The sequence below is a fragment of the Manis pentadactyla genome, chromosome 5 (genome assembly GCF_030020395.1).
Source record: "Manis pentadactyla isolate mManPen7 chromosome 5, mManPen7.hap1, whole genome shotgun sequence".
Classification (NCBI taxonomy): domain Eukaryota; kingdom Metazoa; phylum Chordata; class Mammalia; order Pholidota; family Manidae; genus Manis; species Manis pentadactyla.
In genome coordinates, this window is record NC_080023.1 from 38,731,670 (window position 1) to 38,748,991 (window position 17,322).

Here is a 17,322-nt window from a genome sequence, read left to right on the forward strand (position 1 = left end):
GAACTTACCACATTGATAAGTATTGCTGTTATTATATCTTTTTGACATTTAAAAGTATTTAATTTTAGTTATGTTAGCAGTAATAGCAATAATCAAAAAAGGAGCTCATTTCAATAATATTGCATTAAATTAGGAAAACAGATCCAACAAAAAATTATTAAGATTTCTTGTTTATAAATCGAATGATGAACTTGAGTCTAACTAAAGAAAAGAATTCTCATTTATTTTGTTCAATATTTTTTTATGATAGAAGATAAGCCAATTTTCTCAGTGAATTTATATTTTCCATAGCACCACTTTCTTATATCTACATCATGAACCCTGCCTCTCAAATTTCAGGGCAGGCTTACACTTTTCCTAAAACCCTGTAAGTTTTTATCATAAAAAGAAGTTTAAGAAACTAACAATATCTAAAATCACTATTACAAAATACCAATATTATGTCCCAACATATAAAGTCAGATTTACAATAAATTTAATTCTTGTAATGAATAAAAAAAACCCACAATTTTAAGACCAAATATATTTAAATTAATTTTAATAAGTACAAAAAATAATGTTTAGCATTAACTTGCATGTGATTAATAAGGAACATTTTTTAAACAGCAAGCATAATGACAAATTCAGTGAAGTTCAAATTATCTTACATACATGAAAAATAGTGACTTTTCTCAATTATAACAAGGTCACAAATTACAATTATTATCTCGCAAATGATCTTCTCAAACCAGAAAACCTACCATACAAACATACAGTCACTCAGAAAATGTCAAATTTCACTTAATGTGAATATCCAGAGTTCAGTGTTGGGGTTTTGCCATGCATGCTCCATGCACGTAATTTTATTATTAATGTGTAGCAAGGGGAAATTATTTCATTCCTTTTTTTTTCTTTTCAAATTTAGCTATAAATATGAAGCTTTTTTAAGTTTCCATGCATGTCACCTCTAAAGGGAATACTTCATAAAACGTTATATTCCTCACTTTGGAGCACACCAAAACCTATATCTGCTTAGAAGAACCTTGAAAAAATGAGAAACCAGCAAACTTGAAATGAATTATGGAGCAGGTACCCATGATCAACAAGCAATCAAATTTATCCATGGATGGCAAAGTTTAATTTGGGAAAACTGTCGCGTTTAAAGCGCAGCCAAATGCTTCAACTCCTATATCGAATATTTTAAAAATAAGTAACAGGGAACAAATCTGTAAGCCATATCCCTAAAGTAATTCAGTGTCTAACTCCTTTGTTTGGCTTTCCTAATACCATTTGTTTTCAAAAATAAATTTTGTTGGAGGTACTGATATTTATCCACTAATAAAAGATTGCATTTGGCAGCTTGTTATGGTGAAGTAAATCTTAAAAACAAAGCATGAAAAACTGAAATTTTCACACTAGCTAAGTTAATTCAACACTTACAGTCCCAACACTGGTATTTATTTGGGGTCAGGTTAAGCTTCTACAAAGAGTAATTTACAACAAACTGATTAATTCAATACAACATAATCCTTGAAGTCCAATGGGTTTAAATATCATGAAACCAAAAATATCCAAATGAAAACAAAGCCTCTCCAACTCCTAACAAACAAGCAAAATTTTAAAAAATGAGAAAACAGAGGGCAAGAGTATTACCTTTGAATGCTTAATCAACTTCAAGCATTTTTTAATACATTATCATCTATAAATAAAAAAAGAAAAATACAATGTATTCTTAGAAACTGTTATAACCAACTTCAGTGAATAGCTAGTTTCACAAAAATGAATTCTTGGTTGCTGTACAGATTAGTGTTGCTTGTTTGCTTGTTTTTTCATATAGAAAAGCAGATAGTGGCCTTAATGGACTTACACTCCCAAAAAGGTATGAATATAAATTTGAATTAAAGCAATGAAAAATAGAGTTTTTTGGGGTGTTTTTTGCTTAAAATATGTGTTAAACTATTGTGTTGGTGTACTATATAGAAATTCTAAAGTTTCAGAACTTCAAGAATCACACAGTGATTTACAGTTTTTGAAGGGCTTAGGAGACTGGCCAAACATGTGAGGAGCTCCATATATGAATATATTCAGAACCATTTCAATTAAAAGGTATGAAACTAGCCAGAAATGAATATAGCTGACTTTGTACTTGCATATGATCAACGAGATATTTAATTTAATGGAGGCTTTCACAAATTTCCATTGAGAAATTTGGAATTCAAAGATTTTTCTCTCCTACTTTACAGGCAGAATTGTGATATCATTTTGAATTTAATGGCTTAAGAGAGCCAAGTAGAAATATATCAGAGAAATATTTACACTTTTAAAGCAGACTACTTCTAACTATAAGTATAGCTCAAGACTAAATTCCAATTAATAAATTTGTTATGGATCTTTCACGAAAACTATTCTATTGACTAATAAGTTAAATGCTAGTTTTATAAGAGCTATATTTGGGATTAGACCCATTAATAAAATAGTTTAGAGCTCAAAAATTTGTCTGAATTTCTCAAAATGTTCTTTCATACCTGGAAAATACACACACACATACATGCACTTCTAATCAAACCTAAAACCTTATTAAAGGTTCATTGGGAATATTACTATAAATGAAACATAAGCCTGTTAGCTGTTCTTTCCTGCTGGCAATATTAACTGATGTAATGTATTATAGCTACAACAGAGAGAGTAGTTTGAAGTGGGGCATATAATCACAAACATAAGAAAATGTTCTTTATATAAACAGACAAAAACAGAATATTTAAACCAAATATGATTGAAAACAGTGGTCTAAATACGTTGGTTAATTAACAATTTTTAAGAAAAACACAATGAAGCAAAATCTTATAAGAAATAGTTTTTGAATAATTTATTATTAGCTTTCCCAAAGGCCTTCACATGAACTTCATCTATTTTAGTATTTTAATCATAATGTTTACCTTGATAGAACCATGACTGTTAAATATGTTTTTATATACTTATGTATATATTTCACCCTTTTCTTAGGAGTTAAAAAGGGAAAATGCTTCACTAGTTTTAGTTAGCAACAAGCCTTACTTTTCCAGTAGGTGTTTTTTTTTTAATTTTATTTTTCTTTCCCTGTTTTTGAGGTCCTGAATTTGTTTTTGAATTTGATTAAAATAAGACTGCTTAAATACTAATGGAAAATATTGGTATCTTTTATATAAATGTTAACACACGATTATGGAAACTATAGAATTTCCTTTTTAAAGTGGGAATTCAATAGAGAACACATCATAATTTGTCTTGATTACACTGTTATGAGTGATTTTGATATGGTCTCCCTGTTCCCCCAAATGCAGATGTTAAAAATATGATACCTCTCTTCAGTTTATGTATGCTTCTCTATACTTTGGATTAATAAAAGGGAAGCCCAAGATGCCTATGAGATCTTATTTAAAGGAAAAATAAATGATTTTTTGGAAAAGCACATGAAAAAAAATCTTAATATATGCTGAAGGACCAGGCCTTTGCAGGCCTTGTATACATCTCTGTCCTTCCATCGGAATGACGACAGGCAGTGCCAGAATACAGTTATGGCAGAATCCATAGAGTTTTGGGGTCCCTCTCTTATCTATGATATGAGTTCAGTTCTCTCAACGTGTAATATAAAAAGAGCTACATCATAAACAAATGACATATATATATCAAAGAAAACTGAGAACAGTAATGGCTTCTGTATTCTTTTTAAATAAACTATGAACTATTTAAGAAAAAAAACTGAAATGTGGCTTAAGGGATCACTTATCCAAACCTGAGATAAATTCAAAATAAATCCCTGAAGACTTCTAAGCCTTAATATTGGTACTTAAATAACTAAAGTTAAAAAATATTAAATGATCATATTAGTACAATTTTTATATTCAAACAAATAGGAACATGGTTAGGAGAAAACAGCAAAACAGCTGCCATCTTAGTATCCTAGTGATCTCATAGCTTATTAAATAACTCTCAGGGCTAAATTCATTTACATGTTCCAGTTAGTCTTTGATGTTAAGTTTCATAGGAATGAGATGCACTTTACATTTTCAACTAAATTCTGTGGGTGTGGTAATGAGTGGTATTAATATGATCTTCATGGCATGGTACCTAGTAAGAGTTAAAAAGGTATTTGTTGAATAAATACTAGCTGAATCAAAGCAGTAGCTATACAATAATGAGCTTATATCTCTATATATGTAAATGGATTTATCTACATTTTGTACATACCATAACACTTTATGTCAATGTACAACTGCATAAAATAGGCATAATATTATAGGCCAAACAGACCACTGTTAATCTGTTAAAAATAAGCTTCCTGAAAAATTAGGCTTATTTTAATAAATCCATGTCTCTTTTTTGTGTGTCTTTAAAGTGGTTTATGGAAGAGAGAAAAATTGTAAAGACTATAGCTCTACAATTTAAAATCCTTTCCTATGGAGCATCCTCCCTCTCTCCAGCAAGACCAAGAGCTCCCTTTGATTTATCTAAACTTTAAAAGCTTAAGAAGTGTGTAAAAATTATACTGAAGTTAGAGACATAAAAGAAAAATCCTGCTCCATATTATTTTCCACATTATTGGAAAATCTGAACTGTCAGGATGTCATCAGCTCAAATAAAATTTTAACAATTGAAACTAAAAATAAGCATAACAATAATAACTTTTTGCTCAGTCTGCTATAAATTTTAATGAAACTGGTGCCATCAGTGTAGGTGCAGTTCTTTGCCAAAGGTACAGATGAGTCTTTCCTGTTGTCCCTTTATAAACTGCTATTTACAATTAGTTTTGATATGTACATATTTATACATTTATAGCTTATAGTCAGACATAAGGGGGAGTGCAGAACTCATTTTTAAATAATGATATTTTACAGTGTCTAATAATCCATACCATACCATACAAAGCATTTTTATTGCTTGCTTCAAGCACTATGTACTTTCTTTAACTGTTGCACAGTTTCCTAAACTATACAGACAAGCTATGCTATATTTAAACATGTAAGAAAATAGGATAACTTCCATTTTGATATCTGAATAAAGTGCACATATTAAAATTATTTGGATCACAAAGAAAGTGTTGTTAGAAGGTTGTTAAAGGAGGACATTTATTGGCTCATGTAACAATTTTAAAGATTATGGATTACCTTTTTAGAGAGAGTTTTTAATGTCAAGGCTGTCTTCATGGCAAATTCTATTAATAAGATGTATTTGTGACCTTGGTACTAATACAATCATGCAAAGCACATAATAGAATCACATAACAGAATCAAAGAAAATGAAAAAAGTAAAATTTAAAGGAGGCAATGGAATAGCAATTTTTGATGTGGTTTTGCTTATTTCCATAAGAGACTTCTTTTATTGATTTTTTTCAACGTACCTGTTTATGCACTATACTGAAATACTGTACAAAACTGCAAGAAATGCTACTATTTGACTACTTATGTTTCTACAAAAACACCATCATAAAGGTGTATCTATTAGTAAAAGTCAACTAATAACTGCTAATGTATATGTGAGACAAAAAGATTTTAAGTTTGCCAAAAACATTGAATCTAGGCATGAGACACAGTCTTTAACTTCTATTAACATATTTCAGGGGCATAATGAGTACTTCTTAAACATTAAAAGAAAAATGAATTTTACCCATTAAGAATTAGTAATTATATAAAATTGAAAATTGTGGTTTCTAATTTAGCTAGCATTTGTGTGTTCTAATTTAGCTAATTGTGTGTGTGTGTGTGTGTGCATGTGAACTAATTAATCCATAGTCTGTTGGTGATGATTTAAGGTTTCAGTTTAAAAATGTTCAACTCTTACCAAAACCTCTCTAGTATACAAAGCTGTTGTAAATTTGAGTCGGCAAAATTTAAAGTTGCGATTTACAAAAGCAGATTTACATTAATTCTTATCTGAAAGAGCTCCTTTCAAGACAGAAAAATGTGCCAATGAACTGCCCTTCCCTTTGTAATTAGTGGCTTCTGAGTCCTGATGAAAAGAAGCCTTAAGGCAGAATTTGCAGTGAACAGGAAAGAAGAGAATCTTATAAGTGCTCATCTATATGCTGTGACACCTATGAATTCTCATCGGTGGGAGTTTTTGGCACAAATTTCTAATCCAGTATGAATGTTGCTCCACAGCAGTCAAACTGGATGCTTTTTCCAGACTCCAGCACCAAGAAATTTAGCTCATCAATTTCAATACAACACATACCTGGGAATAGTAAGACATATTTAATGTCTTTTGTTTTAAATTTCAGGTAGTTTCCAATGATTAAAATAATCTGTAGGATTTTGATTATTACTTTCAAATAAACACTGATACTAAAAATGTAATGACCATGACATTCTGATAATTATTAAATTCTAGGCATAATTAACAACCTGTCAGGAGTGACTCATAATTATTTGAGCTTGTCATGCTGTACTATGTGCATGACTATAGATAATACACAGAGTAATTAAAAAGTTGATTTCAGATACCTAGTTTGTCTTCTGATGTGTGCTAAGCTTCCAATTACACTAGCAGGGATTCTGAGCACTCAGGAAAATAGATGATGTTGCAGATACATGGTTCTGTTATTGAGAAGAATTCACCTTGGAACGACAGTGCTATCTTATATTATAGTTAGGCAACAGTAGAAAAGACTCCTACTTAAGACCTACATCAAAAGGTTCCATAAAGTGTGGTATAGGATCCCCATTCTCAGCACTATTAGAACAGTAAATAAATCAGGTCCTCTGCAATCCACTTTAACCCAATTCCCAGGGTAAATCTGTTAAAAAGGCAATGGCTCTTTGGACATGGGGTGCTTTCTGCCTGCAGTTCCACAAGTTAGCAAATGAGTGTCTCCATTAGAGGTCTACTGGTAAGCTATATATCGCTATATACATACTGTACATGTTGGTTCACAAATTAGCAGTTATTAGTCTGACTGTACATAGCAAAACAAACCAAGTTTAATGTTGCTATATATCCCGAAGATAATCTGCATCTAGACTCAAGGACTGACCCCTAATACAGGTTCTCTGTTTAAATACGTAGCCCAGTAAACTAAATTAAATGTACCAAACAAAACTGGGAAAACTATTCTAGACATTCTGTCAATTTTGCTAACACTGTTGAAGGTTTTCTTGGCATCAGCTGGCTTGTTTTCCGGCCTCTTGTTGGGTTCCGGCGTGGCTGCACTCTTGGAGATGGTGGAGAGAACTGGATCTTTTGAAAGATTCGGGGCATAATTGGCAACAGCCACTGCATAAGCATTGTTCTGTATCATGACAGAGGCTTTTTCTTTTTTCTATTGGAAAATACAAGAATTAACAGAATATGGGATGAGCCTGCTATTTAACATTTCCTAAACTCCACTTAAAATTCTGAAGAAAACTATCTAAACATCATTGCTCATTAGAAAGAAGGAATTTGGGGAAATAAATAAAATGAATTTATTAAGTCTTAAAACAGTGAGATTGATGAAACCCCAGAATGTAAAATCAATGGTGCCATTTTCTTAGATAACTTTCTTATTTACATGTAAAACAAACAATAAAACATACAACTATAACAAATCAGACAACATTTTTGACTTTTAAAGGTCACTCAAGTACTTGATGGGTGGGTGAGTAAATGAATAAATGGAATGTAGAAGTATTTTAACAAGAGCAATGATCATCTACAATGAATGATCTGAAAATCTGAGTAAGGGAACTTAATTTCTTTGAGTGGTCAACAGGATTCCCCCCTTCATGTCAAAAACATACAGAATTGCTTTACTCAAATGGTGGGAAATTGTAACCACATACAGATGACAGTGTAATAAATACTAAAATCATAGGAGGAAGAGGAAATACAAACTTCTGGATTTTTGTCTAGCACATACATAACCTGTTTTCCCTTATGATCCCCAGTTCAGTTCTAACCTATTCTCATCTGGGCTACAGTTACCTCCTGCCCGGACCAAACAATATTCCTTTGTGTTTCTCAGCTTGGCTTGACTTTGTCCATTCATTAGACACACTATTGCCACACGAATTTTTTAAGATATAAATTGGATCATAGCACTCCTCTGCTTAAACCTCCTAAATATCACGGAAGTTAAAATAAAAGCAACACATCTTACCATGGCTTCCATTCTGTGTTCATTATATGTCAGTCTTACTGAAATAACCCCAGTTTCCAGAATGTTCCCTTGTCTGGTGCCTTTGGCCATGCTACTTTATCAGTCTGGAATGCCTTCCCTCTATCCCATTTTTTGTGTGCTCAAGATCCCCTCTCCTACTTTGGTTGGTTTACGTGTCATTTCCTCAGAAAGGTCTCTGCTAACTGCTCTACTTAACATAGACCTTGCACTCCATATACACTCTTTCACAGCATCCAGTTCCTTGAATCATACTGTTTTTCAAAATGTGTAAATCCTTTCCTTAGTTTTGTGATTATTTGATTGGCATCATTCTTTCTCATTATATTCAAAGTATAATGCACCTGCCTTCTTCACCATTACAACCTCAGCACTTTGCATGGTGCCTTCCACAAAGTAGGCACAAAATAAGTAGCTGAATTAATGAAACTTGAAAATGTAAGGAGTATTTCCCTGCATTTCTATCTAATGGAAATGTACTTACATTATCTAAATGCAACCAAAATTGAATGCGCAATGAATTATCCAAAATAGTGTATGATGTAAATCAAACTGATTTAGAGGATCTCTTGGCCTAGAAAAGAGTTTTGAGTACCAGTTATTTTGAATTAAGAGCTCTCAATATGTGTTCAAGTAAAATAATATAAGAAAGGGCCTCTGAAAGCCCAGGAGGATCTGAAAACTGGCCCAGATGGCCTGTCTTTCACGGCATCTGCTTTCTCCCTCTTCTTTTCCTTACTGATGAGGCATTCTCCCAGACCTAGCTGGAGTATGAAAGGAAAAGGGGTGAGGGACTACCACTTGTCAAAGCTATGAAACAGCTTTTCTTCAGGAATGACACATGTAGTTCCCATGCTCAAATGGAGGGTAGTCTCCACGTGTGTAAATTATAAGATGATCACCAGCACCTCTTGGTCACCAGGATGTGTCAGGTTGCGTGTTAAGCCTAAGGGTGGCATTTGTGACAAACCTCACTACTGGGTAGGACATAAGTTCTATTATTAACCCTATGTTACAAATTCAGAAATGGAAGCTAAAGAGGTTTCTTGATATGACCAGGTCCCCTGTCTACTACATGGCTGAAAAAGCACACAAACTCACATGCTGTGAACTTCTGAACCTCTGTTTCAAACACCATGCTATGTGTCTTTCTGAGGAAGCTGTTTGAAGCCTGGAAGTACTTTTTCCTAAAATATTCAAATTGAAGTTTATATTACTAGGTCAATCTTCTAAAAGAAATATTTAACATACAGTGTTTCTATTATTATTTCAATTATACCTAAACACCATTTAAAATAATGCCAAATTGGACTTATAGAGAAACTGGACCTTGGGAATGTTCCTTAACCTCTCCCTGCTCCAGCTTCTAGTTTGCAAAAAGGGAGATAATTATACCAAAGCCATACTGAAGTTGTGAGAATCAAATGAATGAATCTGCATTCAAACCACACTATAAAACATACTTTCTTAGTGAAGAGTGGTGATGGTTTTAACTCTTGCAAGCTAGACAATGACCGGTGTACAAGATGTGTAGATAACACACTTGGAAAAACAGATATTGTGTGGAAGAAGACATAAACATTGTTCCAGGAAGGTTTGTGGAAAAGGGACATCTAAATTGGGTCTGGAATTATGGTATAGGGTTAGATATTTAGAGAAACATAAAATGCAAATGCTTCAGAGGCAGGCTCCCACTTGAGAAGATGATGGTTTTGGCTTGAATATGATCCCTTGGAACTTGGAAACTTGACTATTTTCCAAACCAGTAGCAAGAGGAATCTAGCACAGAAACTCTGTTCTAACTCTTACCAACACCCTTTCTGCCCCCCACACTTGAATACCCTTCAATTGTATATAAAAGATGATATGAAAATTATTTAACAAACTAGGGCACAGGCACTAACACATCAGACACTCCGGCTGATCTGAATGGCCATTGGCTGTAAGTCCTCAGCAGGGTTATGCCAGTATGTACCAGCCAAATATTAGCCCTACATCTGTAGGTGGTTTTATTTCATCCCAACACTGTGTTGGAAGCAGTGTTAAAAGTCGTTCTAGTACATGTTTGTAACTTTTATTGACTTAGCTACAAAGGACAAAATTTCATCTTATTTTTCTTCATTGTACAAAATGTGGCTTCAATTTCCAAATATAAACATAAACTTCCAAGGCAGGATCCCACGGAGAAGATGATGGTTTGGGCTCCAATATGATCCTTTAGAGCTTGGAAACTTGACTATTTTCAGAACCAGTAGCAAGCAAAAGGGCAACATCAATGACTATTATCTTTAGTCCAAACCTGTTATTCTTACCAATTCATTAGGTGAAGAGCAGGGCACTCACACGATACTACATCTCAATTCCTAGCCACAGAGCAGTAACTTTACTGGCTCAGAATCATAGCAAGTCTTGTCTCAAGGATAAAATAACTCTCTTCAGTCCATTTGAAATGACCACAAATCTATAGTAAAGCATTGTTCCATCTACTAAAAGTTAACATCATGTGTATAAAGAAAAAATACTATTGAATTCATAGATGACTTACAATTCTAAGACAGATCTGCAAGTGACTGTACTATAGAATATATGGACTCCAGACCATCACTAGAAGTTATTACCTTGCCCTATTCATTACCAACTTCTATTGAAAAGAACCAAGTTAATACACATTATGTTTAAAGTCCTCTACGAATATCATGCAAACCTCTGATCAAGCCAGTCCATCAGTAGGATGAATACCACATGATTCAACCCCTCCAGACTAACTTTACTTTATTTAGTGTAAACCTGAGGGTTTACACTCAGTTTTTCTTTTGAGAACTAGGCAAGCTCTGATAGTTCATACTACCTAATTTCTTACAGTCTAATTTTATCATTCTGTATTTCTAATTTAATGCTCTTGGGCAGACTACTCCATATCTTTTGAAAAATAAGGCCAAGTATGGCTGAAAATGTAAGTAAAAAAACAGTGTTCAGTGTAAAGAATGAAACCAAATGGAAAGAGAAAGGGACATGAAAGCAAGTCTGCCCTGCTACTTCTTACTGATTTTAAGTGATCTTATGGCTTTTAGTACCAATACAGGGATGGTTGATACAGTATCTCTCACTGGAATTCTTACCCATTATGTTTCACTAGACTTCTCCATCTTCATATCCCACAGGTAATTAAACATAAAATATCTGAAAATGAACTCAGGGAACTTTCCCTCCCAGCCTAAATCTGTATACCTTCCTCTGTTGCCTAGTCTGTGAATGATACTACCCTTGAGTCAGGAACTGGTAATCAACCCACACTGGTCCCTTGATCTGGTCCATTTCACACAGACTCAGCCTACTGAGCTATTGAGACATGACTTCCTATTGCAATGAGTTCTTTCATGTGCTTCCAACAGCATCCTAGTGCTTAGCTCTACAATGGCACCTATATATATTTTTTCATTTATTTTCTTCTATTTTATTGTAAACTCTTTGAAACCATAGACTGCTCAATGCAGAGCTCCTAGCATAGTTCCTCTCACAGAGAAAGCTCAGAATGTGTTTGCTACCTGACAAATGAGTAACATGCTCTAGAATTATTATTATGATAATATACAATGATAATATAATGATTACTAGGAAAATATATGAACAATGAATTTTATAGAATATGATAAGTATTTATCAAATTAAGAGAAACAGAATCCAATAGGGTGTTCTATAATTCTATTATGGAACTATCCTGCAAATCCTCAATTTAACTATCAATAATAATATAAAATAGTAAAGAAAGAAAGAGAAATAATATACTAAAACACAATAAAACTAAAAATAGTGCTTGGGGAACCTCTACATGTTTGTGGAAGTTGTTTACTTGTGACAGAGAATCATCTAAGTAGGAAGGGGGAAAACATGCATGCAAAATCAGTAAATGATGGATTTTTATACATTATCTGGAGAAAAAAGAATAAATTATGCTGCTATAGAATTTGTTGATCCTGTTACTGAAGTGGAATGAAGAAATATAACCCTCCCTAACTAAACTGTCTACTTTTTAAGCAATGTTTTATAGGGTTCAGAATATTCTGAGTTTATTACTTTATTAGCATGTCTGAACGTAAATTTAAAATTTCAAGTTTGGAAAATCCCTGATTATAGAAATCAAACGTCTTATTACACCACGGTGGCAAACCAATCTTGGCTTCCCTAGAGTATTAGATAACATAATGTGTTAATAACTTGAGCAAATGCTCTAGCTAAAATATACACTTAATAGTGAAGTGATTTGGCATGCAAATAAAAAATCACATGGCTTCAGAGTTAGAATCTCAGAGATTGTCCCTTCAACTAAGGAAATGGAGTTTTCATAAATGTAACATTAAATATAACAGACTTCGGAGAATACCTCAGGTCCTCAAAGCAGCAAATCTATGCTTTTCCTACATACCATGTTGTTTTTCACAGACAGAGAGGCTACTAGCACCATGCTCCCTGGTCAGATAATGCAATCATTAACTGCTAACCTTCCTGACTGAGAAAAAAAGTGATACTTACAGAAGATTGTTTGAAGGTTATACAGTCCATCCACTTCTCTAAGTACTCCAAAGTCTTTCCTTGGATTAAACTGGGCCATGAGAAAGCTATATAATTGGACCATATTAGCTTAGCTCCTTGAAAATTGCTTTCACTAAGTTGTATGTTAATGTAATGCCTTCAGTTTTTACTGAAGGGGACTACAGGAAACATCACTATGAAATTCATTACTGCATTTATTGGGAAAATGTTGACATTACTTGAAATAGCACCCATCTTGCCCTAACATAAAACCCATATGATATTGTTTTAAAGAGAATTCAGTGTAAGAAAATATTTTCTCTGAGGAAATTTATGCTACCATTTTTTGATTAAAGAGAAATAATTCCCCCCACCCCCACCCCCAATGGTTTATTTACTCTGGTAGCTGAGAAGCTCAGAAGTTAAAGCTCAACTCATCTAGCTATGGGCTACAGCTAATGTTCTGGCCCAAATGGTGGACGTATTTGCAGTATATTTCCTTCATCCTAATTTCCTACTTCTATTCATATTTTATTTTAGAACAATTTAAGTACATTCATTCTTTTGGTAAACTATCTGAAATGCTTTTGGAACAAGGCAAGATGTTAAAAAATGCTAATAAGTGGATAAAAACACTTGAAATGTGATGTTTCCTCTCAACTGCATGGAGTGAATCATAAAACAGTGACATATTTCATGTTAGTTTAGATATTACATTGCTGTGTCTGTGTTTTAAGTAATTTCATATCTACTGTGTTTCCAGAGAATATGCTTTTCTTGGACAGAGTAGAACCACTGACTCATTTAGAAATGGAAACAATCTCAAGAGATTAAATTTATTAAGTTTTATAAATTTAATTCAAATAAACTATGTGCTAAATGCTATGTTAGGTAATGGCAGAAAAAAACGATGACTAAGATACAACTATTACACTCTTAGATTATGCAAACTATTGTTAGATTATTTACAATAAAAATATAATTTAATGTAGCTACAGAAAAAGGACTTTGTGCCCGATACTGTAGAAACATAATGGGAGTGGCAGTTAGATGTTTGGGAAGTTTCAAGGTTAAGTAAACTCAAATGGACTTTAAAAGAGTAAGTAGGAGTTCATCAGTTAAGGAAGGAAGAAGGGACATTTAGCAAGAGGGATGAGCACGTCTAGTGTCATGGAGATGTGCAGAGGCACAGACATTTGGGATGTTTGTGATGGCTAAAGGAAGACCTTTAGATCTATGTGCCATCTTGGATGCACCGTTTATTGATGTGTGATCCTGAGCAAGTGACCTTACTTGACCAATCCTGTATTTCTTCATATTTAAAATGGAGGTATTACCAGGCACAGAAAATTAAAAGCATAGTAAATAACACAAGTATTTTCCTTGTTATTCATTATGTAAACAAATATATGAGAAAGCTATATACTTGGACCATATTAGCTGAGCTGCTTGAGGAATTCATTAAAGAACTTAAAAATTGAATGATCAAATTTTTGCTTTAGAAAGGTAACTGTGGCACTCATATAGAGAGAGGATAGATTAGAGAGAGATCTAATGAGAAAGATTCAACAATAAAGAGGCTTAGTAAGAGATGGGGAGGGCATAGTCTATGCTATAAAGATAGGGGCATGAACACCATTTGATGAGTGGTTAGATGTTAGGCATACTTCCAAGTTGTTGTTATACGTGAGTTAGGTTTTGCCATGAACTGAGGTATAGGTGAAAAACAATAGGCATGTGCAGGGGTGTTATAAAATCAACCTAGAAGGTTTTACTTTTGTTTGTTATTTATTCCATCTTTTTTTAAAGATATATAAAGATGGAGATGTTATATTCATGTAGAAATGCCTAGGTCAAAGAATGGACATTTGATCTTGGAAGTTAAAAGAAAGGTATGGGATGTAGTTGTAGAAAATAACTGTGGGAGGTCAAGATAAAGGCATGAGCTGAAAATCTGACAAGGTTCTACTTCACGAATTCATATCACATTTACTTAGCAATGATTATATATACAAAGCCCTGTACAAAGGGCCATGGATCACAACTTATTAGAAATCATGGTCATTTTATCATGATTTGTGAAGGAGTTGAAACATGAATATGTAATTACAAACTATGATCTACTGCAAAAGAGCAGACAGGGTACTAGACACACTTATAAAAAGATCTAGTCATTTGGAGGGGAAAAAAAGTGTTCTGAAATTTCCTGAGAATTGATATTTGTGCTTGGGTGGATAGAGATTAGATATTTGGGAACAGTAAGTGGGTGGACAGTGTGCTCAGTGTTGCAGACATTCCTACAGGTACCATCAGTACAACCCTGAGTGAGAATACTTAGCAACTAGTAAAAACAAAAACAACATAAATGAAGCCAGACAACTGTCTTTGGGCATAAAGGAGAGCAGATGCCAGGGAGAGTGGATCCACTCTGAACTTGGGCAGAAAATCTCAATGGATGGAATGAATAGTGGCAGCTGTCAGGATTTGAGGAAAGGAAGTTGACATTTTAAGGCCTACTTTAAAGAGGGAAAAAGAGTAAAAGTTGTTGACTTGGGCCTAAAATGAGTTCTGGAGCATAACAGTATTTAGAGGGGTTCAATGAAGATCCCTAGAGAAAAATGGAAAACTATTATCTGGTCTGAAAATGTGGAGGCTATTGTTATCCTTCAGTTACCGGACCAAAAATGGAAAGGAAATCAAGTTACAATGGACTGAGAATTAAATTGAAAGTGGTAACATAGAAAATGTAAGTGATGCTTTCAAAAAGCTTCAATGGGGAAAAAGAGAGTAGAATCTCAGGATGGGGGAAATGGGTGACACAGGATCTGGAGAAAGTTTTGCTTTTACCTTTTTTGTAAGTTAAACATACTAAGCATATTCATTAACTAATAGGAAGGAGAGTTGAAAAGGAGAAGATGGCTTTGAAGAAATTAGAGAAGAAAATAATAACTGCCTGTTCAAGGTTGAGAAAGGAACAAGAAAGAAAGGGATCAAGAGTGGGAGTGGAAGAATTAGTCTTGGGCAAGTTGAATAGTATTGGGTATGTAAGGAGGTTACAGAAGAACTTGGGGTATTGTATAAGGAGATACTTGGAAAGGCATAAAAATTTGAAGTTGGATAATTCATCTAGCACTATACTTTTAGAATAAGATTTTGTTTTCTTAATTTCATATCTAGGGCTATAAGTCATGGAAAATTTTGTCCAAGATCCCAGAGCAACATAGGGTATGTTTTCTAATAGTTGGCTCAAATGCAACTTCAATTTGAATTGAGTGGATTTATTTATTCACAAAAAGTAACTTTAAAGATCAAAGCAGTCTACATGCAAACTGAACATTAACTACAGGTTTCTCTTTTTCAAACATGTAATATTCATATGCATCTCTGAGTCATTATTCTTATGAGGTATATTATTACTGCCAGTTAACAAATTTTTAAGAACCTTTTATATGCTTTTTGAATTGACAGATAATTTAGTTGCATTTACTCATGTTTACTAATTTCAAAAGCAGGTAACTTACACCAGTATAATTAAACTGAGAGGACGTCAGTATGGCCTAGTTCAAGAAAATTATTATTTTCCACTTTAAAATTAAATCTAATGGAAACTAAAGCAGAGGTGGACTGCGCTGAAGTGTCTTTTAGGCAGATGTGCTAGTTTGGGGCTCTCCATATGATTTCTTTTCAGTTCTAAGGACCCAATTATATCCAAGGTAGGTATAGGAAACACCTCCCAAAACTCATTTGGGTCATGAAATTGGATTGAGTGCCCACTGACAAATTCATCATCGTAAAGTTTTAAAAGCCTTTCTGTGAAGGCAAAGGTTTTCTCATTAATAGTATATCTCCACATTTAATACCAGAAATTCATTACTCTTTTATTCAACAAAAAATTTTGAACTGCCTACTAAGTGCCTGGCTCTGTGCTTGGCTCTTCGAGCTATAGAAAAGTGAGTAAGCACAAGCAACATGCCTGATGTAACGATCCCTTCAACGTAGCCACTGAACTTGAACCACTAAGACCCGAGCCCTTTTAGTTGCTTTTTTACAAATTAGTTGTTTTTCTACGTATTAGACTGGAACATCAACAGTTTCAACCTAGATTATCTTAACTGTGTGTGATTTCATATGTGGGTCCACCCTAATCTAGTATTCAGTAGATTTGAACTAGTAGTAAGTTACTGCTTTTAAAATGAATTATCAAGAATGTTTTTTCTGCATTTGTATGTACTTCTATTTTACGAGTTCAGGGATACAGAAGGCATATTATTTGATATGCCAAATCACAACGTCAGTTTGATTGGCACCCTCACAGCATCAAAAAAAAATGTATCAATAAATTTCTATATGGGGCATTTATACAATAAACCACTATTTATCTTTTGTGACATATTTGCAAAGTACTAACAAGCATTTTATCTTAAAAAAACTGTTAGTATGAAAGTGTATGTGAAACTTGCATAACTAAAAATGTAATTGCATAGATAGCAATGCAAAAAGAAGTATGCTATATGGGAAATGAAAACATAAATTAACAATAAAATGCAATGGAAATGCTTAAATAACCTAGAAATTAAGCATAGAATATTAATCAGATTCCCTTTAATATTTACTCATTGGCTATTAGTATGCAAAACACAGCTTAAAGAACAAAATAAACCCAGGATTCTTATTAAAAGTTC

The 17,322-nt window shown here is 33.5% G+C and overlaps 1 protein-coding gene across 2 annotated transcripts in view; it reads right to left on the reverse strand.

Moving 5' to 3' along the window:
• Positions 1–214: 214 nt before the first annotated feature.
• The window catches only part of GABRA2 (gamma-aminobutyric acid type A receptor subunit alpha2), a 135,936-nt gene continuing 118,828 nt past the window's right edge, over positions 215–17,322 (reverse strand). Inside the window, exon 10 of one of the 2 annotated variants that reach the window (XM_036892541.2) lies at positions 215–7,273. In XM_036892541.2, coding sequence (XP_036748436.2) covers positions 6,977–7,273 — 297 coding nt within the window. In that variant the 3' untranslated portion in view covers positions 215–6,976. Of the gene's footprint in view, positions 7,274–8,667; positions 8,875–17,322 lie in introns of those variants that run through there. The other variant, XM_057502190.1, reaches the window with a different exon arrangement.